Consider the following 24,337-nt stretch of genomic DNA (forward strand, 5'->3'; position numbering starts at 1 on the left):
AGATTTAGAAATTTTTTTTTCTTCTTTTCAAATGAACATATAAAATCTAAGCTAAAAATTTGACATTGCCGAACAATCTTGAAATAAATAAAAGATTTTACTAACTAGTGCTCCCGAGACACTAATTAAAAAACTAAAAATGGAAAGAAAAAGCTTGTTAAAAAAAAAGGAAAGAAAAGAAAAGTATGCATTAAATAAACTAAAATTTAGATTTTTAAAATATTAACTATACAAATTCGAAGATATTTTTTTATATTTAATTACTTTAACTAGTGATCCAGAGCACCTGTTAACATTTTCCATAAATAAAATGTAATAAAAAACTATTTCTCCCATATATCAAAATCAAATTCTCTCCAATAATTCATTTTGAAAAAAAGTCATTAACCACTTAAAACCGTGGAGCTGAATTTAGAAACATACAAATTCAAATGAAACCGAATGAATTGAACCGAAACTGTCTCAACCCTGTCTGAGAAATCAGAAACAAAAACAGCAAACAGTTACAAACAAAGAAACAACAATGGAGTCTTTACCAAACATGAATGACCTAACAAAAAAACACATAGACATAGATTTTCTAAATCAACACTTTACAACCAAACAAGACCTTTTTATTGAATCCACTCAATTTCTCATCTCTTCTTCACTCACCAAACACTGTTCTCAACTTCACTCTTTTCTCCTTAACAACCTCACTAAACGCACCGTTTCATGGATTTCTCGTTCCTTCAAATCCAATTCCTCTTTCCAACAACTCTCCCTCTCCCTCCAAAATCTCTCCCTCCTCACTTCTCCCCGTTCGTACCATAATGTCTTTCTATTTTTCTTTTATTTAATAATAAAAATGTATTTTTTTTTGTTGAGTTCTGATAATTTTTTTTTTGTTTTTCTACTATAGATGGAGTTGGTTCCAAGAGATTTCGGTGGGTTTTGAGTGAGGAGCTTCCGCGATTAGCCGAAGAATTGAATCGAGTTGAGTCTATTCGGAGCTATCTTCGTGAGTCTCTTTCATATCAGCTATCTTATCAGCTATCCGCTATTTTTTTTACTGTTATCAACTTAGTTCATAAAGCTATTATTTAGGTTAAGACAGTTTCTATATGTAGTTAGGTCCCATTTGGATTGGCTTATTTTAAGAGCTTATGATATAAGCTTTCGTGTGTTATAAGCTCTAATGCTATGAGCATTTGTATAACCTGTTTATCCAAACAGACCCTTAATGACGTGTTAGATTTGGTTAATATATCTGTCTGGATAGACAACTTATTTGTAGCTTATAGCACAAGTGCTTATCATGATAAGCACTTATGTATAAGCTTACATAAGCCATTTTTCTAACAAAAGATAAAATAATGATAAATTGTTTTTATATATGCAATGAGCTGTTTTCATAAGTTATATTTGAGAACTTATGAAAATAAGCTGTAAAAAACTAATGAAAATTGTCATAGGCTGTTTTCATAAGTTCTCCAAAATAGTCTCACAAAATTTATGTCGGTAGATAAGCTCAAATAAGTCAATCCAAATAGGCTTTTGGTTTCACAACTTATTAATCATCTATTGAATTTCATTAACTACGTTAAAATATTAGAAAACATCTTATAATATCTTTGATTATTATGTTGTAGTTTCTTAGTTTATCTCGTTAGATCAGCTTATAATTTTAGAGTATCTTAGATTATCTTTATGATTAGTTTAATGTTACTTAGATTTTGTTATGATTTGTTTCTTGATTTCTCTATTTATTTAGGATTATGAGTCTTGTATCCTTATAAATAATTCAGTGTTTTGTATCAAGTTATTACTATCAATAATATTCAAGCTCTTATTATTTTGCTTCTCGTTTTATCTAAAACTCGTAAATTCAACATGGTACACTATATAATCTGCTACCTGAGTTTCAAAAGTTTAGGAATGTAATAATTGTTGTATTTAGAATTTATTCAATTGAACTCCGTTTATTTTTTCTCTTTGTTTCTTCAACGTGTATCATCTTGTTTGGCCTCTTCTGTTACCGGTTTCTGCCGCTGCTGGAGAATTTTCCAGAGGTTTATACCACCACCAGCAAGAAATATTTTCAAAACCTACAACACACACGCCAACCTCTGAAGCTCTGTTTGCAACATCGTCGATGCTGTTCTACTTGATGGCGCTTCCTCTGTTCATTCTAGGGGGTCGTTTGCTCAATTCATTTACTCGATCAGTGTTGTCCATCCGCTCCTGATCATCACGATGATCATCATGATACTGTTTCACGCGCTCTATTTTCTGTTTATCTGCGGCTGCTCGGGTTTTGACACCTCATTTTTGCTGCCTCTGGTGCTGATGTTGATTGGCTACATCACAGTTGTTTCCATACCTTAATCTATCACTTCCAGTTGGTTCAAACTTATGATGTCACCGACTCTACCATTAGTTTTAAGTTTTTGTTAGGATTTCAACTGAGGTTAGGTTGCTCCAATATTGTTTTAGTTTGGTTTTAAGATGTTAAACCTTCTAGTTGCGGGTCCTATAATTTTAACTTGTTTACAACTAGTCACTGAAATTGATTTTTTTTTATCACATTAGTCTTTCTTCAAGGTACTGTTTTGGAATTTTGTGAATTTTAAGTATCAAAGACGAACCATTACAATCTCACGAACAAATTGTTGATTGGATTCAGTCTGTGTTCCCATCATAAGTTTCATTAAAAAACTCTGATGAAATAATGGTGTTCATTTTATTTTCCTTTTCTGTTGATTTCTTTGAAATTATTGCAAAATTGGCTGACCATAGATTATTTCCTTCAATATGTTTGATTGTTGAAATCTTTCACGGTATAGTTGAGCCGTGCTTGATGATTGTAATTTACTGTTTATGAAAAAATGCAATTATTTCATTAGGTGGTACTATTTTAACCAAGCTAGCTGAAATTTTTTCCGTATTATTTTGTTAGAGAATGCTGTACAGTTGGAAGCTTTGGTTGGAGATCTTGAAGATGCTGCTCTCTTTGTCATGGCTAGTCACACTCGTGCAGGCAATATGTTTTCATCAAAGCTCTCGATATCATCAATTTCCAATGTAAATACTATTCTTCATTTTAGTTAGTAAACATTTGTTGGAATGATGAATTAACTACTGATCATGGATTGTTGTTATATGAATGCTCTGTGCTGCAGGATAATAATGAACAGAAGCATGACAACTTGATTCAGGCTATAAAAGCCATGAATGACATTGAACAAGTATTGGTCACTATTGTGAAATTCCATCCTCAGTGGCAGTGTCTTCTGAGGTCTGTTGATGTTAGAGTAGATAAAATCTTGGCTGCTCTCCGACCACAAATTTTTGCAGATCATCGGGCTCTTCTTGCCTCTTTTGGGTGGCCACCAAAACTGCTGCAGTCAGAAAACAGTCGCGAGCAAATCACAAACCTTCCTAATCCATTAGTTCTAATGCAAGAAGATAAAAGAAGAAATTACTCTCGAAGTTTTATAGTTCTTTGTGCTTTACAGCATCTGCAAGATAAAAGAGAAGAGAGACAGCTTAAGATGAAAAGAGAGACACAGAATTTACGGCTTTGGGCTATTGATGAACTAGTCTCTCCTATTGCATCAAGGATGGAACACCATTTTGGAAAATGGACGGAACAGCCAGAATATATCTTCGCGCTGGCATATAAAGTTACGCGGGGTTTTATTACAGGAGTAGACGATGTCTTGCAGCCTCTTATTGATAAGGCGGGGCTGATCAGTTGTAGTGCAAAGGAGGCATGGGTCGATGCAATAGTTCAAATGCTTTCTGGCTTTCTTGCAAAGAAAGTTTTCTCTTCGCTTGCCGAAAGTTACAACGTAAAACATTTAAAACCGGATGTATTATCTTCATGGCTTCACCTCATAGACCATATCATTGCTTTTGACAAAAAGATGCAATCTCTTGTCAATCAAGACACTTGTTTCTTGGCGGAGTCCGGAAATTTTGAAGGGCCCTCAAGAGGTATGTCAGTTTTATCAATATTCTGTGATAGGCATGATTGGCTGAAGATGTGGGCAAAATTAGAATTCAAAAATGCGTGGGAGAAACTTAATTCAGAGTTGAAAGATGAGAAAACATGGGTGGTTTCTAGCAAATGTAATAATGGGATTGACACTGATCAGGAACATCTGTTATCTACTATAGAAGATCACAAAGCTCCACCTATTGCAGAGCTATTCCTTAAAATCAATTGGGAAATGATTAAACGCTGCCAAACTATGCCATCCATTTTGTCGCGTGCAAAGTTTATTAGATCTGCAGCAGGAAGATTCATCTGGTATTTCTTTAAGATATTGCTTTTGCGGTTCAAGTCAACTGAATTATCTCCTCATAATTCTGATGATGTTGCCATAGTTAGAGTGTGCGGGTTAATAAATGCTGCCAGGTATATTTCGATTAAACTGCAAGAATGGAATGATGCTGTGGAGTTTCTGGAGATGAAAATTGCTGAAAAAGATTCTAGCAAGAAAACGCAAGATGATACAGTGGCTAGTGACTGCTTTTTTTATGAAGAAATAAAAAGCTTGTTTGAAATGGAAACCAACTGGCTTGTGGAAATTATTGCGGTTATTCTTCGACAATTTGAAATACTTTCTTGGGAATATGTTCAAAACAAAGATAACTTTGAGGAAAAACAAGATTATACAAATCTAGTTGTTGCAAGCGAGGCAATTAGTTTAGTTGTCTCCAATGATTTTGTCGGGGCTTTAGATGCTTTAAAAGGTTGGCTCGGTATTGTGAAGATAAATCTCAACAGAAAGGACTTCTTAGATTTATGGAGAAGCATTGCCGAAGGACTGGATCATTACATTTCAAGCAGCATTTTAACAAGTGAGATTCGGTTTTCCAAGATTGGTACAAGTCAATTTGATGCTGATATGCAAGCTTTGATATATATTTTCAAGCCTTATTGTGCTCGCCCGCATGCGTTTTTCCCTTATATTAATGAGATTATTAAGCTTTTGAAGCTGAAAAAAGAAGAGGCAAATCAAATTCAAGGTTTACTATCCATTGATGAAAGTGGACCTAAATGTTTACATCTTCATGGAATTTCTCATCTATCGGTTAATCAAGTTAATAAAGTTCTTAGATACAGAAATTGTGCCACTTGATTTATGGTATCAAAATGTTGCAGAAATCTAGGCCAAGTAAACAAATACTCTTATGTAATAGAAAAAGCACATGAAATAAGCAAATACTTCTACCTTTGAAGACAAGTCATTATTGTCTGTATAGAAAGTTGTTAGGAATTGTGATACATTGAGCTCTCACCACAACATGTAAGGTTTTTAACGAAAATGGATTCCCTACGGTCAAATAGTGACTGCATGGTGATCTCACTTACTGTCTGATTTGTAATATAATTTTTATTTTTTGAGTTATTAATCTTTCACCGTCCAATCTTAATCATAAGGTCTACAACACTCTGACTACATAGTTCCTTGACTATTGGGAATCCCGATCCGCTTTTTACTACACCATGCAAACAGTAATTTGTTGATGAGAGAAAGTGTATGGAACTAAGCGCTGCATTGGATAAAATGCCAAGCAAACTTGCTGAAACTCAACTACCAGTGGCTAAATCTCAGCTAGAATATTTCTCTTGCCCAAGTTCAACTTGGTTGATTATCTAGTGATAAGTTCATTAGTTAGGGCAGTGATTATTTGGCTGTAAATTATTCAATTCAATGGTGGTATTGAGATATGGTTGGATTGAATGATCACCCTAGTCCCCATTTTTGAAGGGGGCTAAATTTTTTTTACATAATAGTACTATAAATAGTAGAATTGTAATTGGGAAAAAAATGGTAACTATATTTTCAGTGAAAGAGGTAAAAAATATCAAACATAGCTTCTTTTAAAAACTTGAAAATACTGAAAGGTCTGAATTATGCTGTAATAAATACATGCATTTCACGATCAAACCAAAGAGGGATTTCATAGATTTCATGTACGATCATAAACATTGATGTGAGATCGGACGATTCAGAATGCATATAAGTTTTAACACGGTTAAACAATTTCAGCCACTCGTCTAAAACAACTAGTTGAGAGCAGTAATTGTGTGATGCAATTACTGTGTCAAATTCAATTCCGGTGCACATAGGATAAGAAATAAGATATTAGTATTATTTTACGAGTACTCTTAAAAGTTATTTGTCATGACTTTTTTAAATGAATAATTAAATTTAAGAAATTGCATCGATTTATTACAATTTTTTTAAAAAATATAGAAAACAATTTCAAACGAAAAGTTGGTGTGTAGCTTCTCAGAACGAGAGTAGTTATGGTGCATAAACTTTTTCCTTATGCATCATGCATAAATAATGAAAATTGCTTAACGCACCCCCATATGCTTAGCGCCCCCCAGTTTTTTTTTGTCCCCCAGTTTTTTTTAGCGCGCCCCCCCATATTTTCTTGCACCCCCCTTTTTTTTTCCTCCCCTAAATTTCTAGCGCGCCCCCCAATTTTTTTTCCTCCCCCAGATTTCTAGTGCGCCCCCTAGTTTTTTTTTCCTCCCCCAGATTTCTAGCGCCCCCCCCCCATTTCCAATTAAAAAATTACTTTTGTTCCTTTGAAGTACATACTATAAGAACCCATTTTAAATTAATTGTGTTGGATGATTATATAGCCATATTTTAATTTAAAATTACATACTAAAACATGTAATGTAATTATGGTTTAATTGATCACGATTAACATAAAAACTATTAAGTACATCTAATGATTTCGGAGTACAACCCTCTGAAACCATTCCACAACAAAATTGTTTTGGCATGATTAAGTACATATAATGGTTTTGGAGTACATATCTCTGAAACCATTCCACAACAAAATGGTTTTGGACAGATCTCTGAAACTATTCCACAGCAAAATGATTTTGCAATGATTTTAGTTTAAAACTAACTATTAAAACATTTAACTATACATAATACTCTGAAAATTATCCCTAATCAATAAACTAAAATACAATTAATCAAAATTAATTATTATTTTTTTTTAAATCTGGGGGCGCGCTAGAAATCTGGGGGTCGCTAAGCAATCTGAGGGGCGCTAGAAATCTGGGGGGCACACTAAGCAATCTGAGGGGCGCACTAAACAATATGGGGTATTTATGCATGGTGCATAAGCCTTGCTTATGCTTTGTCCTCTCAGAACATATATTTATTTAGTGAAAGGAGAAAATAAATGTCTAAAAAGGCGGAGATAATTGTGTGATTAAAAAAAATCACTTTTATATTGTTATATTTGAATGATTTTTTTTTATAGAAAAACTAAATGTTATCGAGGATGGATCCGTTGACTTTAGGAGTAAGTCTCTATTGACTTACTCCGCTTAATAACACGATATTAACATTATATTTCTTCAATCTAACCGTTGAATTCAAAGATCTTATTGAGTAGATCAACTCCACAAATTTTATAAAAATTCAAAAAATGTAGTTATGTATTCAGACTATTGAAATTCAACGATTTTTTTAAAAGTTTGTCGTACGATCAATTGAAGTTATCAGAAAAAATATCAAACGGTTTTGAATTTTTATAAAATTTTGTGGAGTTGATCTACTCAATGAGATCTTTGAATTCAACGGTTGGACTGAAGAAATATAATGCCGATATCGAGTTATTAAGTGGAGTAAGTCGATGGAGACTTACTCCTGGAGTCAACGGATCTCTTCTCAATGTTATCACAATAAACAAATATAAAATAAATTCTACTCCATCCATCACAAAATAGACGATACAAATGAAATAAAAATTTGTTGCAAAATATATGACCTACTCAATTTTGGCTTACCATGAAGAATAATCTATGGTCATTTTACTAACTTCGAAATGTTCAGGATAATTCGAATTTGATTTTTAGTGAAAAGAATTTATGACCATACTTTAGTTATTCCGTTGGTAGCAAACTAGGTGATTATTTTGGAGAAAGGATTCTCTCAAGTTGAAACAAAATTGAGGAAATAATGTTGATATTTGAACCATTGGATTGTACATATAAAATAATATTTAAATCTAAAAGAAATGGATTAAAGTTGATTGATGGTTGAGATGTGAAAATTAAGAAAAATTGAGAGAAACAAAATTGAGAGGATCCTTTCTCATTATTTTGATATTTGCCCAAATGCCTTTCGTCACTTATTGACGATCGGTGTATTGAAGTCTCTTCTCCTGAATTATACTCTCATAAAACTAAAACAAATCATTCGAAAGAATCCAAAAATTTATTTCGACGAAAACAAATTTTATATCACAGCTGAACCTTGAATTATTGGACCATTTGAGTTAATACCAAAAATAGAACCTAAAGATATTTATTTTCCGTAAAAAAAAAGAAGATATTTATTTATTTATTTATTTATTTAAACCGACCAACAGTATACCGAAAAACCCAACATCATCGTCAATCCATCGATCACACTTTGTTTCTTTCGCTTTCGCACTATCTTTCTTTCCCTCGCAATTATTCCGATCGATTTCGGGTTTTAGGGTTTCTCATATTCAATTCAACAACCCATCATCATTCATCATTCTAACTTTCTCTCTTTCTCTCGCACGCTTGCGTCCGATTTGAGGTTTTAGGGTTTGCGAATGACAATGGCTGCCCCAGGGCATCTCAACGTCACTGAATCTCCTTCCCGTGGATCCCGCAGCGTTGATTGCTTCGAGAAATTGGAGCAAATCGGCGAAGGAACCTATGGGTCAGTCACTCACCTTCTTCATTCATTCAATGCTAATAATGCTTCTGCTTTGAATTTTTTTTTGGTATCAAGTACTTCTCTAGTCTTATTATAAGAAAAACGTTGCTTTTAGGTTAATTGAGGTCAATTGAATGATTGATGTATCTCTGTAGTAAATTTTTCTTATAATAAGGACCGGAGCTATTATTTGGTAAAATTCCTTAGAATTTATTTTACTTTCGATTGGAACTGCTGCTTTAGTACTCTATGTTCCATTAAGGCTCTGTTTGGCAGAAAAAAACATAATAGCTTATAAGTGGATAAGCTAGCTGATTGAATTTTTAGGTGTTTGGTAAAATCAATCATTGAACTAGCTTATAAATATGAAATGGCATAAAAAAGATATGTTCGGTTAAAATTGGAAGAAAAAATGATGAGCCATAAGGTTTAAGCTATAAGTAGTAAAAATAAGCTATACGCACGTGCCAAACATAGCCTAGCTATTTTAACTAAAAATACATGCTTTAACATATTTATTTATCCTTGCAGTCAGGTTTACATGGCCCGAGAGATCGAAACCGGTGAAATTGTCGCCCTGAAGAAAATACGAATGGACAATGAGAGAGAAGGGGTATATCTTTCATCACCTTTGTTGAACGTCTCATTATGTCTATTTTGAGTGCATCTTCAAACATTTGATTCGTTAGTGCAACTTTGTGAACCAAACTCTTAGGTCTGTTTGGTTCGGGGTAAATGGAGGGGAGGTGAGGTGCGGGGTTATTTTTAATTATGTGTTGGGTTCAATTTTTAGGAGGGGTGGGGAGAAGTGGGGAGCAAAATCCCTCATAATCCAACGCTTTGCTTCCCCCCAAACCGGGGGGATTTGGAGAGGAGGGCAGGGGAGCTCATTAAAATTTTATTAAATTGTCATAATTATCCTTAGGTATTTTTCTTAATTTCAATATCATACTTATTATGACAAGTTAATAAAATTTTAGTTGGAGTCAATGCTTCTCATTTGCTCATAAGTTCTTTCTTCTTTTCTTTATGTTACACAATTTTTACTTCCCTGCATCACTTGGTTTTATATGTTGTATTGTATACATTCTTGTTTTATTTGTTATATATGACATTGGTTTATCATGTTCATCTTTTTTTATTGTATATCACTCCTTTTTTTATGCTGGAAAGAGCAATGACGTTCTTGTGTTTTTTGGATAGAATAACGTTCTTGTGTTAGTTGTTCTTCTTTTGCCATCAAGTTGGTTGTATATACGTATATTATTACTAATAAAGTATTTTGCATATTTATTGAGTTAGATGAATCATCAAGATAGAAAAATTACTATCAATAGATGGTTTGACTTGCGCCGATGAACTGTATATCAACTCATGTGTGTTATTGTTTATTTATTGTTATGTTGGGATGTCACATACGATTTTAAGGGTAAAAATGTAAATTAGTTTTAAAATCCCTTCCCTCCCCTTGTGAACAAACCAAACATATATTTAATTAAAATCCATTCCATCCCTCCCTCCCCCTCTTTTGAACCAAACATAAACTTAATTTGCTGTAACGATCTTCTATAAATTCTGTAATGAGTTTCTCCTCTCAACTGGACTGTGACTTATGTCATTGCAGTTTCCTATAACTGCTATACGTGAAATCAAAATTCTAAAGAAACTACACCATGAAAACGTAATCAAGTTGAAGGAAATCGTCACATCTCCAGGTGCTTCAATGATATAAAATTTTGGTTTTTCTAATTTCTATTCAAGACGATGTAGGTTTGGTTGGTTCTTTTATTGACTCAACACTTTTTCTTTCTTTATAGGTCCTGAGAAAGATGATCAAGGGAGGCCAGGCAAGTTATTCATTTTCATGATATTAGTCAATTGCTTTATTATAATATACACTAACGTATGATATTCTTTTGTTTTGACTAAAAAATATACCCATCACTTGCCTTTGAATTATTTTATTTCTGTAATTTCCTGCCTCATTTTTTTCTTTTCCATTTTTGTTTTGCGAATGCGTAGATGGCAACAAATACAAAGGGGGCATATATATGGTCTTCGAATACATGGACCATGATTTAACAGGTCTTGCAGACCGGCCTGGCATGAGATTTACTGTCCCCCAAATTAAGGTATGGCTGTTGAAGTATAAATTCATATACTAGCAATTATTATATTAGTTTATTGATTCCTGAGTTGTTTTTTTTCCTTCCAAAGTGTTACATGAGGCAGCTTTTGACAGGACTTCACTATTGTCATGTCAATCAAGTTCTTCATCGTGATATCAAAGGTTCTCTTTTGTGAATTTCTTCCAAAGTATTACATGTCCTAGATTTTAATTTTATGTCATACCAAATCTATTACTCACATGTGATGTATTTTGTTTCTCTGCAGGTTCAAATCTTCTCATAGATAATGAAGGTAATCTGAAGCTGGCAGATTTTGGATTGGCTCGGTCATTTTCGAATGAGCACAATGCAAACCTTACAAATCGAGTCATCACATTATGGTACAGGTAATTGATCTTCATTTATCACGATTTAGTGTTGGGTTTTATCTCTGGCCTGCCTAATTAATTTGGGAGGGTGGTGTTATGAATTGGCCATGGCACATATTGATTATTTCATCATATATTTAGACCCCCTGAGTTACTACTGGGGACAACAAGGTACGGGCCAGCTGTGGATATGTGGTCTGTTGGGTGCATTTTTGCTGAGCTTCTTCACGGGAAGCCCATCTTTCCTGGAAAAGACGAGGTAGCGATAGTTTGAGCAGAGATAGGAGTTTAGGGTTCAATGTTTAATACAGCTTGAGGGTAATTCCTGTTTTCTTTGTAACTATTGTAGCCAGAGCAATTAAATAAGATTTTTGAGCTGTGTGGAGCACCGGATGAGACGAACTGGCCTGGAGTTACTAAGACTCCTTGGTACAATCAGTTTAAGCCAACAAGACCGATGAAAAGGCGCCTGAGGGAAGTTTTCAGACAGTAAGTATAAGATCACAAGCATGATTATTCATATATGCATTTTTATAGAAATAAATGGTAACAAAATGTTGTATTCTATTTCATTATCTTTTTGGTTTAAGTTGTTAATCTGAATTCAAGCTTTTGTTCGTGACTTGAATTCTAGTTTTGATCGCCATGCATTGGAGTTGTTGGAGAAGATGCTCACACTTGATCCAGCTCAGGTATATCACTTCATCACTTGCGGGTCCTACATCTATTAATTGCTAAATAAATGTATATTGTTATTTTATGTGGTAGGGGTACATGCTACTACAGTTTATCTTACATTACTCGGCCTCTTTTAATTTGATCATGTTAGTTTGGTGGTTTGTGTACCATTGTTCTATAGTAATATCATGCATCTTATGATAAAATGCTATACATCTAGGTTTTTTTGGTAATGGGCGACTTTTGTAACATGACCAATATCTGATAAAAAGTCGATAACATAATGTTGGTGACACAAAAATGAATTGGATTATGTTGTTTTTAAGTTAACCCATTGACATTATTTCCCAGCATTCTGTTGTGGTGAATAATTAACTTGATTTGCATAATGTAATTTGTTTGTCATTTTGATCTATTAATAGAGAATTCCTGCCAAGGACGCACTTGATGCCGAGTATTTCTGGACTGATCCATTACCATGTGATCCCAAGAGGTACGGGCTTCTGATGCACCTGACTTTCTCATTTTTTACTCTCAAGTTTATTGTTTCCATCAATTAATCATTTTTACTCTGCTTTTTCAACTGATTACTAACCTCATGTTTTCCTTAGTTTACCCAAGTACGAGTCATCACATGAGTTTCAGACCAAGAAAAAGCGTCAGCAGCAACGGCTGAATGAAGAAAATGCCAAACGTCTTAAAATGCAGCATCCACAGCAGCATACCCGTCTTCCGCCGATTCAGCAGGGTGGACAACATGCCCAAATGCGGCAAGGTCCTTCCCACCCTGTTCATGGTTCTCAACCAGCAGTTGCTGCCGGACCTAGCCATCATTATGGTAAGCCTCGAGGGCCTTCTGGTGGGCCAGGAAGATATCCTCCTGGTGGGAACCCTAGTGGGGGATACAATCATCCAAATCGTGGAGGTCAAGGAGGGGGTGCTGGTTATGGCAGTGGACCATATCCTCCTCAAGGGCGAGGAGCACCTTATGGGTCTAGTGGTATGCCTGCAGGACCCGGCGGCGGTGGTCCTCGTGGTGGAGGTGGCAGTGGCTATGGAGTTGGAGCTCCAAATTATCCTCAAGGTGGTCCTCCATATGGTGGGTCGGCTGGTGGTCGAGGGTCAAACATGATGGGTGGGAATCGCAATCAACAGTATGGTTGGCAGCAGTAGGACACTTTCTTATCATGACAATTGATATTTGTTGTCTTTTGGTGATGCTCTGCGAGATGGTTGGTTCTTGATAAGAAGTGATAATAGGATTAGAGAATGAGAGTATTTGAGAAAAATACATATTCCCTATGAATTTTAGATTGTTTATAACAATATGATTATTACTTGATCTGTCCGGAATGGTCCTTGAAGTTATGAGACTACGTAATGGAAGAAAACTTGTTGATGTTATTTTAGATGTTTTATGCCTTATATCTGCAGCTTGTTTGAATGGAAGCAATATGCTTCATCAATATATGTTAGAAGCTGCTGTTCAAGTTAATAGAATTTATTAGTATACACCCTTTGTACTGAATTTTGTTTTCTTTACATGCAGACAACGATACATTGTAACTAGCTGTTTCAATTTTATTTTATGACAACCCCCTGCTTCAACTGTAATATAAAGATTGAAAATATCAATCAATTTTTTTGGGTACATAAAATATCAATCGACTGATAACTAGTAAGTTTTCATTCATAAGAAAAAGGGAAAAGAAACAGAAAGTTTTCCTCTAAAAGAAAATATAATTTGTAATGGTGAGTTTAGTAGATTTTATTTTATTTTATTTTATTTTATTTTTTGCTGAGAAAATTAGTTAGTAGAAGTTTGAATGCAAGTTTATGCCAACTATTTGAAACTGACACAGTTAACTCTCTTTAAAGTTTGATATTTTGCTGGCTTAACTGTGTTGTAATTGCTAGAATGTTGAATTTAGTTGTTTCACTTTCACGCATTTATAGAGAAGGAAACTCTGGTGATAGTCTAGCTAATTTTTTGGCTTCTCTATTTCTAGTTTTATTTGGTGGAATTCTCCTCCTCCTATACCTGTTGATTTACATTGTAATAAGTTTGGTTTTTCGAAGTTTAGATTCAAATAGCTTTGAGGGTTTAGACTTTATGTCCCTCTCTTTTTGTAATCTTTTTCTTTTAATCTATTAGGGTTGCAGTTCATCTGCTTCCCAGTTTATAAAAAAAAAATAAAAAATTAACTCTTTAAACTTTGAAGCAATGTTATATTTGTATTTTCTAAAATATAAAATTTTCTTATTTAAATATTTCTTGGCAACTAAATAAGTTACTGCAAAAAATAGATAGTTTTTTTTGGCACAGAATAATTTTAACATTAAGGTTAACAAAAGTTGTCATTCATATTAAAAATGGCTTAATTAGTAAAATGATCCCTTAAATATATTTTTGGTTTCAGATTGGTCCCTTAAAGAAAAAAAAGGCCCGAATAAGTCCCTTAAAGAAAAAAGGTCTGAATAGGTCCCTTAAAGACATATTCGTTAATCAGTTTGGTCCTATTCGGACCTTTTTTTAGAGATCAAATTGATTAACAGAGATGTCTTTAAGGAACCTATTCAAACCTTTTTTTCCTTTAAAGGACCTATTCAGATCTTGCTTCTTCACTAGTAGCTGTTAATGCTATAATTTCAGACTTTATAGTGGATTATGTCAATATAGTTTGTTTCTTTGATTTTCAAGATACATTGATGTTGTTGCATCGATGATTACTGTATATAAGACAAAATCTTCAACAGATGGCCATGTGTGATTGAAATGTTGACTTTGACTTTGACATTACTTGATTATCTATATGCTGCCAAGAAAATGATTGGATGATCATATGTAGAGGTTGAATGAAATCTCCAACACATGTTCAAATGATATCTAGAAGATGACGATCTTAGACCATTACTTTCTTCTCCTGAAGTCTTTAGTTGTTGTCTAGATGAAGGACAATTGTTGACTTTGACTTCATATGACTATTTATATACTTGTCTAGAGGATGAGAACACACATTGTCTCAATCCTGTTGAGTAGAGGATTTTAAGAGTACATATAGATGACGAGTTAATCATTTTTCTTCTTTTGTAATGTTACTCATATATTTCTACACACTTGAGTGCAAGGTTACTAGATAAATTGTATTTATAATTAGTGTTTTTCTATCATACAGATAAAAATAAGAACAATTATAATACACTTATTATGCTAGTTATAATACATTGACAAAATATTTTTACACTTCAATTTTAATTTTTTTTTGGAAATGACCTTCTAAAAACTATTCGATATAGCTAGAAAAAGAGCATACTTCAAAGTGGTGGCTTCACAGGCAGGGGTTGTGACTTCGAAAGGAAAATCATTATATGATATTGGATAAAGGAGCCCGAGATATCTCAAAAGCAAACTTCGATGCCAAACTTCCTCTCATTCATGAATAAAGCTATGTCAATGTTGCATTTCAACCAATCCACAGATCATTTTTCCCTTACGTGAGTAGACAAAGGTGTTGAAACAAGAGCATTACAACACCAAAGAGCATTACAACAACAAGAGCATTACAACACCATGTGTAGTCTTGTAAGGCTAACCTTATTCCCATTAAATAATAAAAAAATTACTCTTATTCTCATGAGATATCTGGATTGACTCTATTTATCGATATATAAACTCTTTTATTAAAAAAAAAAAAATCTACAAACTCTTATTTCCATGAGATTGTTATAAGATTTTTGCTCTTCCACGAGATTGTTATAAGATTTTTTTCTTTAACATGAGAATAAAATATTTCCATCATCTTTTATAAAAATAAAAGATTGTAATGATTTTGGTAAAAAAAAAAAATTGGACGATCACCTTGAAGAAATTATAGAATAAATCCCAAGTTTGTAGGGAGTCCCAACAAACAAACCCTAGAATTTAGAAATTCACCTCGATCAAAAAGAAATTGAATTAAGCACATAAAGAACACATCTAAAATTAAAAACGTAAAAATGAAGTAGTAATATGCATGATTAATAGAGTAATAGATGTAACAAAGAGCAGAAACTATTCAGATAAAAAAAATAAAAGGAGCAGAAACTAACTATATACTAATAATAATATATTGCATTATTCACCTTAATAATTTGCTTAGTCTTCCATAACATATGGCTCATTCAAATCAAAGTTGAATTTTTTTTGTTCTTCAGAAAGATTACTCGGTTTCTCATCAACCCTAGATTCACATAAACCTTCACTTGCCATTAGTTTCTTCTCATCATGATCATGATCATGATCATCATCACCATTCCAATCACTTTTGTTTTCAATCTTCAATGAACCACCAAAAACAACTTTAATCTTGTTCACCACAAACTCTTTCTTACCATTCCCATTTGATGATGACTCACCAATAAAAAAATCCCTTTTTTTAATTGGAAGTGGAAATTCAGAATTCTTTGAGTTCAAACCTGAAACCTCACAGTTGTGTGTATCAGATCGAAGATACAATAGGTTTGTAGCCGCCTCGGCACTACCAATACATTTTCTACCTCTTTTATCTCTCTTTTTCCATTTTGGCAAAGAAAAATTACCATCACCACCATCGTCATCATCATCATCATCTCGATCTTCTCTTTTATCGGAATTATTGGAAGAAGAAGAGTTTTGAATATCATAATTTGAAGGTCGGCTGACTCCTTTACAAACCCTATCAGGATGAGATCTCATGTGACCATACAAAGCATTCTTTGTTGGAAATTTCTTATTGCAAATATAACAACGAGTAATTTGATTCTTTTTGCAATCAATATCTTCATCATCATTGAAAAACCTAACCCTAATTGTCTTACTAGGGGTTTTCAGCTCTGGTGATTTTTGAAGATTAGGTTTTTTCTTAAGAAAGTGAGATCTTCTGTGACCACCTAATGCTTTTCCATTGCTAAAACACTTGCCACAAATATTGCACTTGTGTGATTTTTGAACAATAACTTCTTGCTTCTTCTTCATCATCATATTAGCATCATCATCTTCTTCTTCTTCTTCATCGCTGGAGAGCGAACTTCTTGATCTTTTCATCTTCTTTTCTGTCTCTATGTAGGGTTTCTCATAATCATCTTTTTCCATCTAGCTAGAAGAATAAGAAAAAAACAAATTAGAAAAAGAAAAAACAAACAATGAAATAAAGAAAGAAGGGGCTAATTATATTGGCTAAGCTGAAAAGATGAACCCTTAAAACTTACGATGAAGAAAGAAATTAAAAAAATTAGCTGATGATTAAAAAAACAAAGTCGAAAGGAAGATATAGTTGTGAGCTAGGGTTTACTCAATTTGAAAGTGACAAGAATGGAGGAAAGAGGATTGAAAACGTGGAGTGGAGGAAGGAAGAGGGAAAGGTGTGATTTTCTAAGGAATTAGAATTGAATGAGATATTTTATGCAACAAAAGATTTGACCAATTAATTCTTTCCTTTTTTACTTTTTTTATATGAAAAAAATGGAGTAATAAACTCAAAACATGCTCGAGTGGTTTTATAAAAAAAAAAAAACTCAAGTGATTAATGAGCTAGCTTTTACTAAAAGACAGATCGATTGAAACAACCCGAATCGATTTTTGGGTGAAACAATTTTTTGTCAGATATTTTTTACTTCAGAATTCTGAATTACTAGGTCAACAATTTTCCTAAAAACTAGAGTTATAAAATAATAAAATTATAGTATCTCTCGTTTCTATCTTATTTCTTTAATTTATTTTGTATAAATATACAACAATAAATATTTACTAAAATTATACATAACTGTGATGTTTCATATTCGAAATATAAACGATAGTGTTTTGTCTAATTCTTTCGACATTTTACGCACATCTCTCTTGTTTGTATTTTTTGTTTTTTTTTTGACATACTCTTGTTTGTATTTTAAGATTATGAAAATTTACATAAATACATTCAAAAACTTTCTTTGTTCCTAAAAACTCTCTTCTTTTTTTTTTTATTGTAAAAAGAAAAACTCTTTTTTATATATAAAAAATCTCTCTTTGTTATTTTATATTAAAAAAAGAAAGTAATCAAAATTATTTATCAAATATATGTATATACCTAATTAAATTGGACTCGGAAGATGATTACAAGAAGCTGGCTCGTTTTTTAGACTCAATGTGTAGTGTATTTGGTGTCGAAATATGTTCATTTAATCATTGCTATGCAAATATTTTGGAGCTTAGTCAAGTTTATTTAGTTAAGGATTGATATATTTCCACTCATCACATTTTTTTTGGGAAGAAAAGTCTTGCGTGAATGTACTTATTAAACACAAAGTGAAAGTTTTTAATATTTTTTCTTGCTTTCTTCATATAATTCTGCCCCTTAAAAAGGAATAGGCTAAACTCAGAAAATGCTGAGATTTTTTGTGTTTTTTATAGCGAAAGTTACGTGTGGGATATAAATATATTTTTATACACAGAGAGAATAATCCAATTCTCTTCTTATTAATTCACTGTTTTATTTATGGCTGTATGATTCTTATATAGAACTATTTTTTTTTTGAGGGTAAGGTTTGAATAATCATTAATAAGAGTGTACATTGGTTGTGTGAATATTCTTTGATTTCTTATACTCTAAAGACTTTTTTCCTACACAAAACTGCCGCCCCATTTTTCATCAAACCCTAGTTTCTCTTCTTCGTCATCCACCAAAAGAGGGGTGGTTTTAGATCAATTTTTGATCCCAAATCACCTCTTTAAATTGTTTTTTCCTTTCTTTTTGTTCAAATAAGTGATTTTCACATCTATTTAATTTTTTTCCTGATTTACTTTTATGTTTGTGTCGTCTTGTGCGGCTTTGTGTTTGTAGTCGTCTTGTGCGGTGTTGGGTCTATCGTCGTCTTGTGCGACGTTTGTTGGTTTTTCATTTTGGTATCGTGTTTCGTTGACAGATCTGACGAAGACCTGGACATCAACGTTGCAGATCCGGGAGTATGAATATTCCGGTTACATTTATTTTGTCATATTTGTAGTCAATACCTTGTTGCAAAATTGTTTGTAGACTCACCTTTTTCAGCTTTTAGCTATCTTGAATTTGTAATTATTTATGTATGTTTCAATTTGAATGAATGAATATTTACTTTTAGTAAAAAAAAATATATTTTTTTTATTTTCTAAATCATATCTTTTAAATAATAAACTAATTCTAAATATTTTAAACATGCATATGCTAAAATTCTATACAGTAATATAAATCTTAAATTCTATTAATATATATTTTAAATATGAACTTAAAATGTATATTTAAATCTAACATTTTCAAAAAAATATTTAACATATTATTGTCAACACTTCTCGAGGAAACATATAGCTCATGTAGTAAAAGCTGTGGTAATGATGTTGGTGTTCTACCTAGATTTCCTCCAAATCTTGTTGACACTCTTAATTTTGGAAAAATTTGTGATGATGCTTCAAACACTAAAATAGGGAAGGTTTAATGATTTTTATGCTGATGCTCCTTATGAAAATCTGTTCACAATTGTTTGAAAGTTGATAAGAATATTGATGCTGATGTTGAGGATTGTAAGCCTATGTTGGAACAGTACAAGTGTGGTGGCAAAACCATTTATTGAGCCAGTGTTGTTCAGCCTCTTCACAATATCATAGAAAGATACCGATGAACGCTTAGATGAGTTGATGCGGGTTCTAGCTTAACCAAAGTCCTGGGGTTTCGATCCTTGACTTGAGCATGCAGCGGCGTTAAAACTCTTAGGGACAATTTGCCGCCCATTTAGGTCGCACAAGACTTGAGAGATGTCTCTGCAGTTTCATGTAGATGATACGTGATTTATGCCAAAAAAAAAAAGAAAGAAAAGAATATCATGGTAAGATATTACCAATGAAAAGGGCTGTTTCAGTAGATAATATTGAACTTTCAATAGAATATGGAGGAACTTTCAGTAGATAAATCTAAATTTCAAATTGAAATACTTAAACTGAATTACAAAAGCTAAAAAATTCTTCACATGCTAATACATAAACCTGATACTTATGCACGGTGCATAAGTAAAGGACAACCACCAGATGTCATTTTTACACGTGTTACAATCTCAGCCTGTCAAAGGAATTGAACCTCAGCCTTCAGATTACGTGACACGTGTAATAATCACACTCTTTCACAGGAGCTAACGGATTCCGTCACCAAAATTAACAGAATTCTTCAAACGATTTCACACGAGCTTATCAAACCTTCTCAGACGATTTCTGCCGCCGGAATCATCATCTCTGTCACCGATTGCATCATTCGCCGGAATCATCATCATCCAAATCATCATCACGGTCACCTATTCCATGATTCGCTGAAATCATCATCACCGAAATCGATTTCATCATTAATCGACATCGCCGGCAACATTACTTCAAACACAGTTCAAATCACAGTGATCACATTTGATTTGGAGGTTGTTTCATGAGCTTTTTTTCTACTGATTTTGATTATTATGTGTTTTTCAGTATTTGTTAAATCTGTGAATGGTTGTGGTTATTTATTGATTTGCATGAAGAGGTACAAGAATCACTAGTTTGGGTGTTTAAGAAATTGCTAGTCTGCTGATTTTATCAGAGGGAGGGTGTTTTTTTCTGATGGATTTATGTTTTTAACAATTTTTGCATGGAGGCCATTGATAAGCCATTTTTGCACTAGTAATGGTTTCAGGAGACAACACATTGAAACCATTTAAATAAATGAATTCAGTATAACTAGAGTATGGTAACTGAATTATTAATCATGTAATTAGTCTATTTTTTAGCATAAACTGCTGCTTAATCATGTAACTAGAGTATGGTATCACATTCTCTATGTTTGCAAGCTTCTATACAGGGCAATGAACTGCTGCTTTAGTCATTGGTGATGCATATTACTATTATTCAATTAATTGTAATGTTGATGAATTTTTGGGTTGTATGTCTTCATATTAGTGGATTAATTCTAATGTATCATTATCAGCATCATCATCATTATTGTCATCTGATTTAAATTAAATGCAACCATTATTATTGTTAAATGGTTTCCAGATGTGCAACAGTACAACCATTAAGACTGTTCAATGGTTTAAAGAACAACGCTTGTGTATGTAAATGGTATTTTAAGTATACTATTGCATGCATGTTACTTTGCTTGGTGTTTTCAGTGGTTAATTTAATGTTAAATGATTGTCGTTTATAGGGTATTGTTTCTGTTTTCAATGGATTTGACATCAACTTCATCTGGAATTGCCCAAATGCCTGTTGTTGATAGTTCAGACACACTTGCTGATAGTTTGCAATGCTACTCTCCTACTAAAAAAGAAACTTGGGAGTATCTTGCTTTTAAATCGGTTGAAGAGGTTGAAAAATTTTATGGTGATTATGCACTTAAAAGTGGGTTTTCAATTCGGATTTTGTTGAAATCAAGAAACAATTCACAGAATCAGCGAACTGATAAAATACACTATCTACGATATGGATGTAACAAACAAGGTTACAAGAAAGGAAGTTTGCTTGATCCGAAGAACAAGCCAAAATCAGAGAGTCCGGTTGTGGTTGAATTTGAGAAAGTAAAAGAAAAACCTGAGGAAAGGGTTGGTTGTACAGCTGCCATATCTTTGAAGTTGGATGAAACTCTGAATGTCTTTAAGATATACAAATGGGATGTGCCCCATTGTCATCCGTTACATAAACCGGAACATGGATGTTACTTGAGATCATTCAGACAAGTCAATGAAGTGCAAGGACAGCTTGCTGTAATAAATTCGAAAGCCGGGATGTCGATGAGAACTTCTTATGAAGTCATGGGTCAGGGAGTTGGAGGAACAGATAACTTGCCTTTTCGATTTTCAGATTTAAAGAATTATCTGATGACAAATCGGCAAAAAGAGATGCTAGTTGGTGAGGCAACCGTGATTCAAGATTTTTTTAGAAATGAAGCTTTGTCGAAACCATCCTTTTATTATGATATTCAAGTTGATGTTGCGGAAGATATAGCTAGTATTTTTTGGGCAGATGGGATTATGCAGCTTGATTATGCCTTATTTGGTGATGTTATAAGCTTTGATACAACTTACCGAACCAATAATCAGTATCGCCCTTTAGGTTAGTTTTTTGAACTTCTATCAGGTTTTGAAATTACTGGTTTGATATCATTATGTTATGCACTGTGTTGCCATGAATAGTATAGGTAATTTGAACTTATTGAAACCATTTAGCCACAGTTATGGTTTCATTGTATAACATGTTTAAACCATTTGACCACTCTAATGGTTTCTAGCAGAATAACATATGAATAGTAGTTCCATCATTGTTTTCATCTAACCAAATTTGTACCTTATGAGATTTGTAGTCTTGTGATGTTATCAGAGGTGTTTTTCTTATATATTTCTTATAATTTCTAATGTAGGTCATTGGTAAACCATTTAGCCACAGTTATGGTTTCACTGTATAACATGTTTAAACCATTTGACCACTCTAATGGTTTTGCTATACTGTAACTTTGATATATGCTTTTTTTTTTTCTGATTTGGTTCATTTTTACATTTCAGCTGCATTCATGGGCTTTGACAATCATCGTACAAGTGTGTTATTTGGCGCTGCCCTGTTGTATGACGAGACTGCAGCAACTTTTGACTGGTTGTTTACAACATTTTTGAAATGTATGTCCAATAAAAAACCACAATCGATATACACGGATCAGGCGACTGCATTGTTGAAGTCAGTTCCAAATATTTTTGAAGGTGTTTTTCATGGACTTTGCTCATGGCATATGGCAGAGAATGCAAAGAAGAATCTCGGGTCTCGTGCAAATAGTGCTTTTTTTGATGAGTTGAATATTTTGATTTCACATGTTGAGACTGAATCAGATTTTGATTACAATTGGGATCAGATGATGAAAACCTGTTTTGATGGAAGGCCAACTGCAGACTTTAAGTGGCTTGTTCAAACTTACAGGAATCGTATGCATTGGTCTTCAGCTTGGGTCAAAAATCATTTTACTGCTGGTTTGAAAACAACTCAATTAAGTGAGTCCTTCAATGCCTTTCTCCGTCATTTTCTGCAGCCTGATCATTCACTTGTTATATTCTTCAATCATTTTAATATTATGGTCCAGAGAATGAGGGATAATCATACTGAGTTAGACTTTAAGGCTGCAAACACTAGAGCAAAAAACAATTATCCCAACAGTCAACTGATGCGGTCAGTTGTAAACAAATACACCCCAACTTGCTTTGCATTCATTCATAGGCAGTATGATTTTTCTTTCAAATACTTTTATGAAGAGGTCACACCCCAAGTTTCTGCAATTGATAAGGTTTTCAAAGTTTTTACAATTGTACATGTTGATGAACCTGAGGAAGTAGATGGTGTTAATTATGATGATGCTTGTAATGATGGGCCTTCAAACCGTGATGTTTTGGATGAAGAAGTTGCTGAAAACCTTTCCCCAAACTTTGAAAAGCATGATCGACTTGATGAACGGCTTGTGACAATTGATATTAGGGCCAAACGTATTAGCTGCACATGCCGTATGTTTGAGAACAGGGGTTTCTTGTGTCGACATATTTTCAAAATATTGGAGTTTTTAGGTGGTTCTGTGCAATATCATGGTTTGAAGACAATACCTGCAGAATATGTGTTAAAGCGTTGGTGTAGAGATGTGCGTCAGTCTGTTAAATCTACTATCAATGTTGCCACTGAAGGCGCGACTCAAGCACAACGATATCAACAAATTTGTGCTGTTACAGTTAACCTTTGTACACGTGTTTGTGCAGATCCTGAGGCTTCTCAAATTTTTCTTAATGGTGTTCTTGAAGCTGGGAGAAAGGCAGAAGAGTTGCTTAATTCGAAAGGTATTCATACAGTTCAATCTTCCGTGACGCCACCTAAGTCATCTTCCGTTACGCCATCTAAGTCTTGCAATACAACAGCTGTCAGTGAAGCATCTGATGCTCAAAAGTCGACTGGTCCAAAGTTCAAAAAAAGACCAAATCCAATTAGATCAAAGAAACGACTTAAAAGTGATTATGAATTGGCTAGAGAACACCAGAAATTGCTTATACACCGGAAGAGAAAACAGAGAGGGGCTGAGGATTTAAAGGGGAAAGAGTCTGCTGATTGATATTTTTACATGTTATAATTTTGTATTAGACTTTGTTACAGAAGCATTAGACTTGTATTAAACGTACTTGGTCATTTCATGTTTTTTTGTTGGTATTATAATAACCATCGTCTATATTTTAACTACACTGAAACCATTAAGTACATCAAATGGTTCCCCAATATTATACAGCGAAACCATTGTTATTGCTAAATGGTTTCAATAACCATCGACTATATTTTATTGGAAACCATACTATAAGTTTATTGCTAAGAGATATTTGATTATTATGTTACTTTTAAATTTTATTGTTCAATGACATACTGTAAGTTACATCACAGCTTCCTAAT

At 33.4% G+C, this 24,337-nt stretch overlaps 4 protein-coding genes across 5 annotated transcripts; 3 read left to right on the forward strand and 1 right to left on the reverse strand.

Moving 5' to 3' along the window:
- The first annotated feature begins 336 nt into the window (after positions 1 to 336).
- On the forward strand, positions 337 to 5,403 carry LOC123916857 (RINT1-like protein MAG2L). 2 transcript variants are annotated; one of them, XM_045968425.1, is made up of 4 exons: positions 337 to 800; positions 902 to 1,000; positions 2,939 to 3,063; positions 3,162 to 5,403. In XM_045968425.1, exons 1-4 carry the CDS (start codon positions 524 to 526, stop codon positions 5,127 to 5,129), a joined length of 2,469 nt encoding a protein of 822 aa, XP_045824381.1. In that variant the 5' UTR covers positions 337 to 523; the 3' UTR covers positions 5,130 to 5,403. The 2 variants fall into 2 exon arrangements, with proteins under 2 accessions (XP_045824381.1, XP_045824382.1); XM_045968426.1 differs by having other exon boundaries at positions 399 to 800; positions 2,939 to 3,064; positions 3,166 to 5,403.
- Positions 5,404 to 8,363: 2,960 nt separating this feature from the next.
- On the forward strand, positions 8,364 to 13,509 carry LOC123914090 (cyclin-dependent kinase C-2-like). Its single transcript, XM_045965084.1, has 12 exons — positions 8,364 to 8,723; positions 9,252 to 9,333; positions 10,345 to 10,435; positions 10,538 to 10,567; positions 10,743 to 10,852; positions 10,938 to 11,010; positions 11,115 to 11,235; positions 11,359 to 11,476; positions 11,567 to 11,706; positions 11,852 to 11,909; positions 12,318 to 12,388; positions 12,507 to 13,509. Exons 1-12 carry the CDS (start codon positions 8,614 to 8,616, stop codon positions 13,066 to 13,068), a joined length of 1,566 nt encoding a protein of 521 aa, XP_045821040.1. The 5' UTR covers positions 8,364 to 8,613; the 3' UTR covers positions 13,069 to 13,509.
- A 2,521-nt stretch (positions 13,510 to 16,030) lies between these two features.
- On the reverse strand, positions 16,031 to 16,894 carry LOC123915298. The gene has a single exon (XM_045966435.1). It carries the CDS (start codon positions 16,892 to 16,894, stop codon positions 16,031 to 16,033), a length of 864 nt encoding a protein of 287 aa, XP_045822391.1.
- Positions 16,895 to 21,082: 4,188 nt separating this feature from the next.
- Positions 21,083 to 24,036, forward strand: LOC123916931 (protein FAR1-RELATED SEQUENCE 5-like). Its single transcript, XM_045968522.1, has 2 exons — positions 21,083 to 21,988; positions 22,435 to 24,036. Exons 1-2 carry the CDS (start codon positions 21,103 to 21,105, stop codon positions 24,006 to 24,008), a joined length of 2,460 nt encoding a protein of 819 aa, XP_045824478.1. The 5' UTR covers positions 21,083 to 21,102; the 3' UTR covers positions 24,009 to 24,036.
- The last annotated feature ends 301 nt before the right edge of the window (positions 24,037 to 24,337 follow it).

Source organism: Trifolium pratense, linkage group LG3 (assembly GCF_020283565.1).
Source record: "Trifolium pratense cultivar HEN17-A07 linkage group LG3, ARS_RC_1.1, whole genome shotgun sequence".
Taxonomy (NCBI): Eukaryota; Viridiplantae; Streptophyta; class Magnoliopsida; order Fabales; family Fabaceae; genus Trifolium; species Trifolium pratense.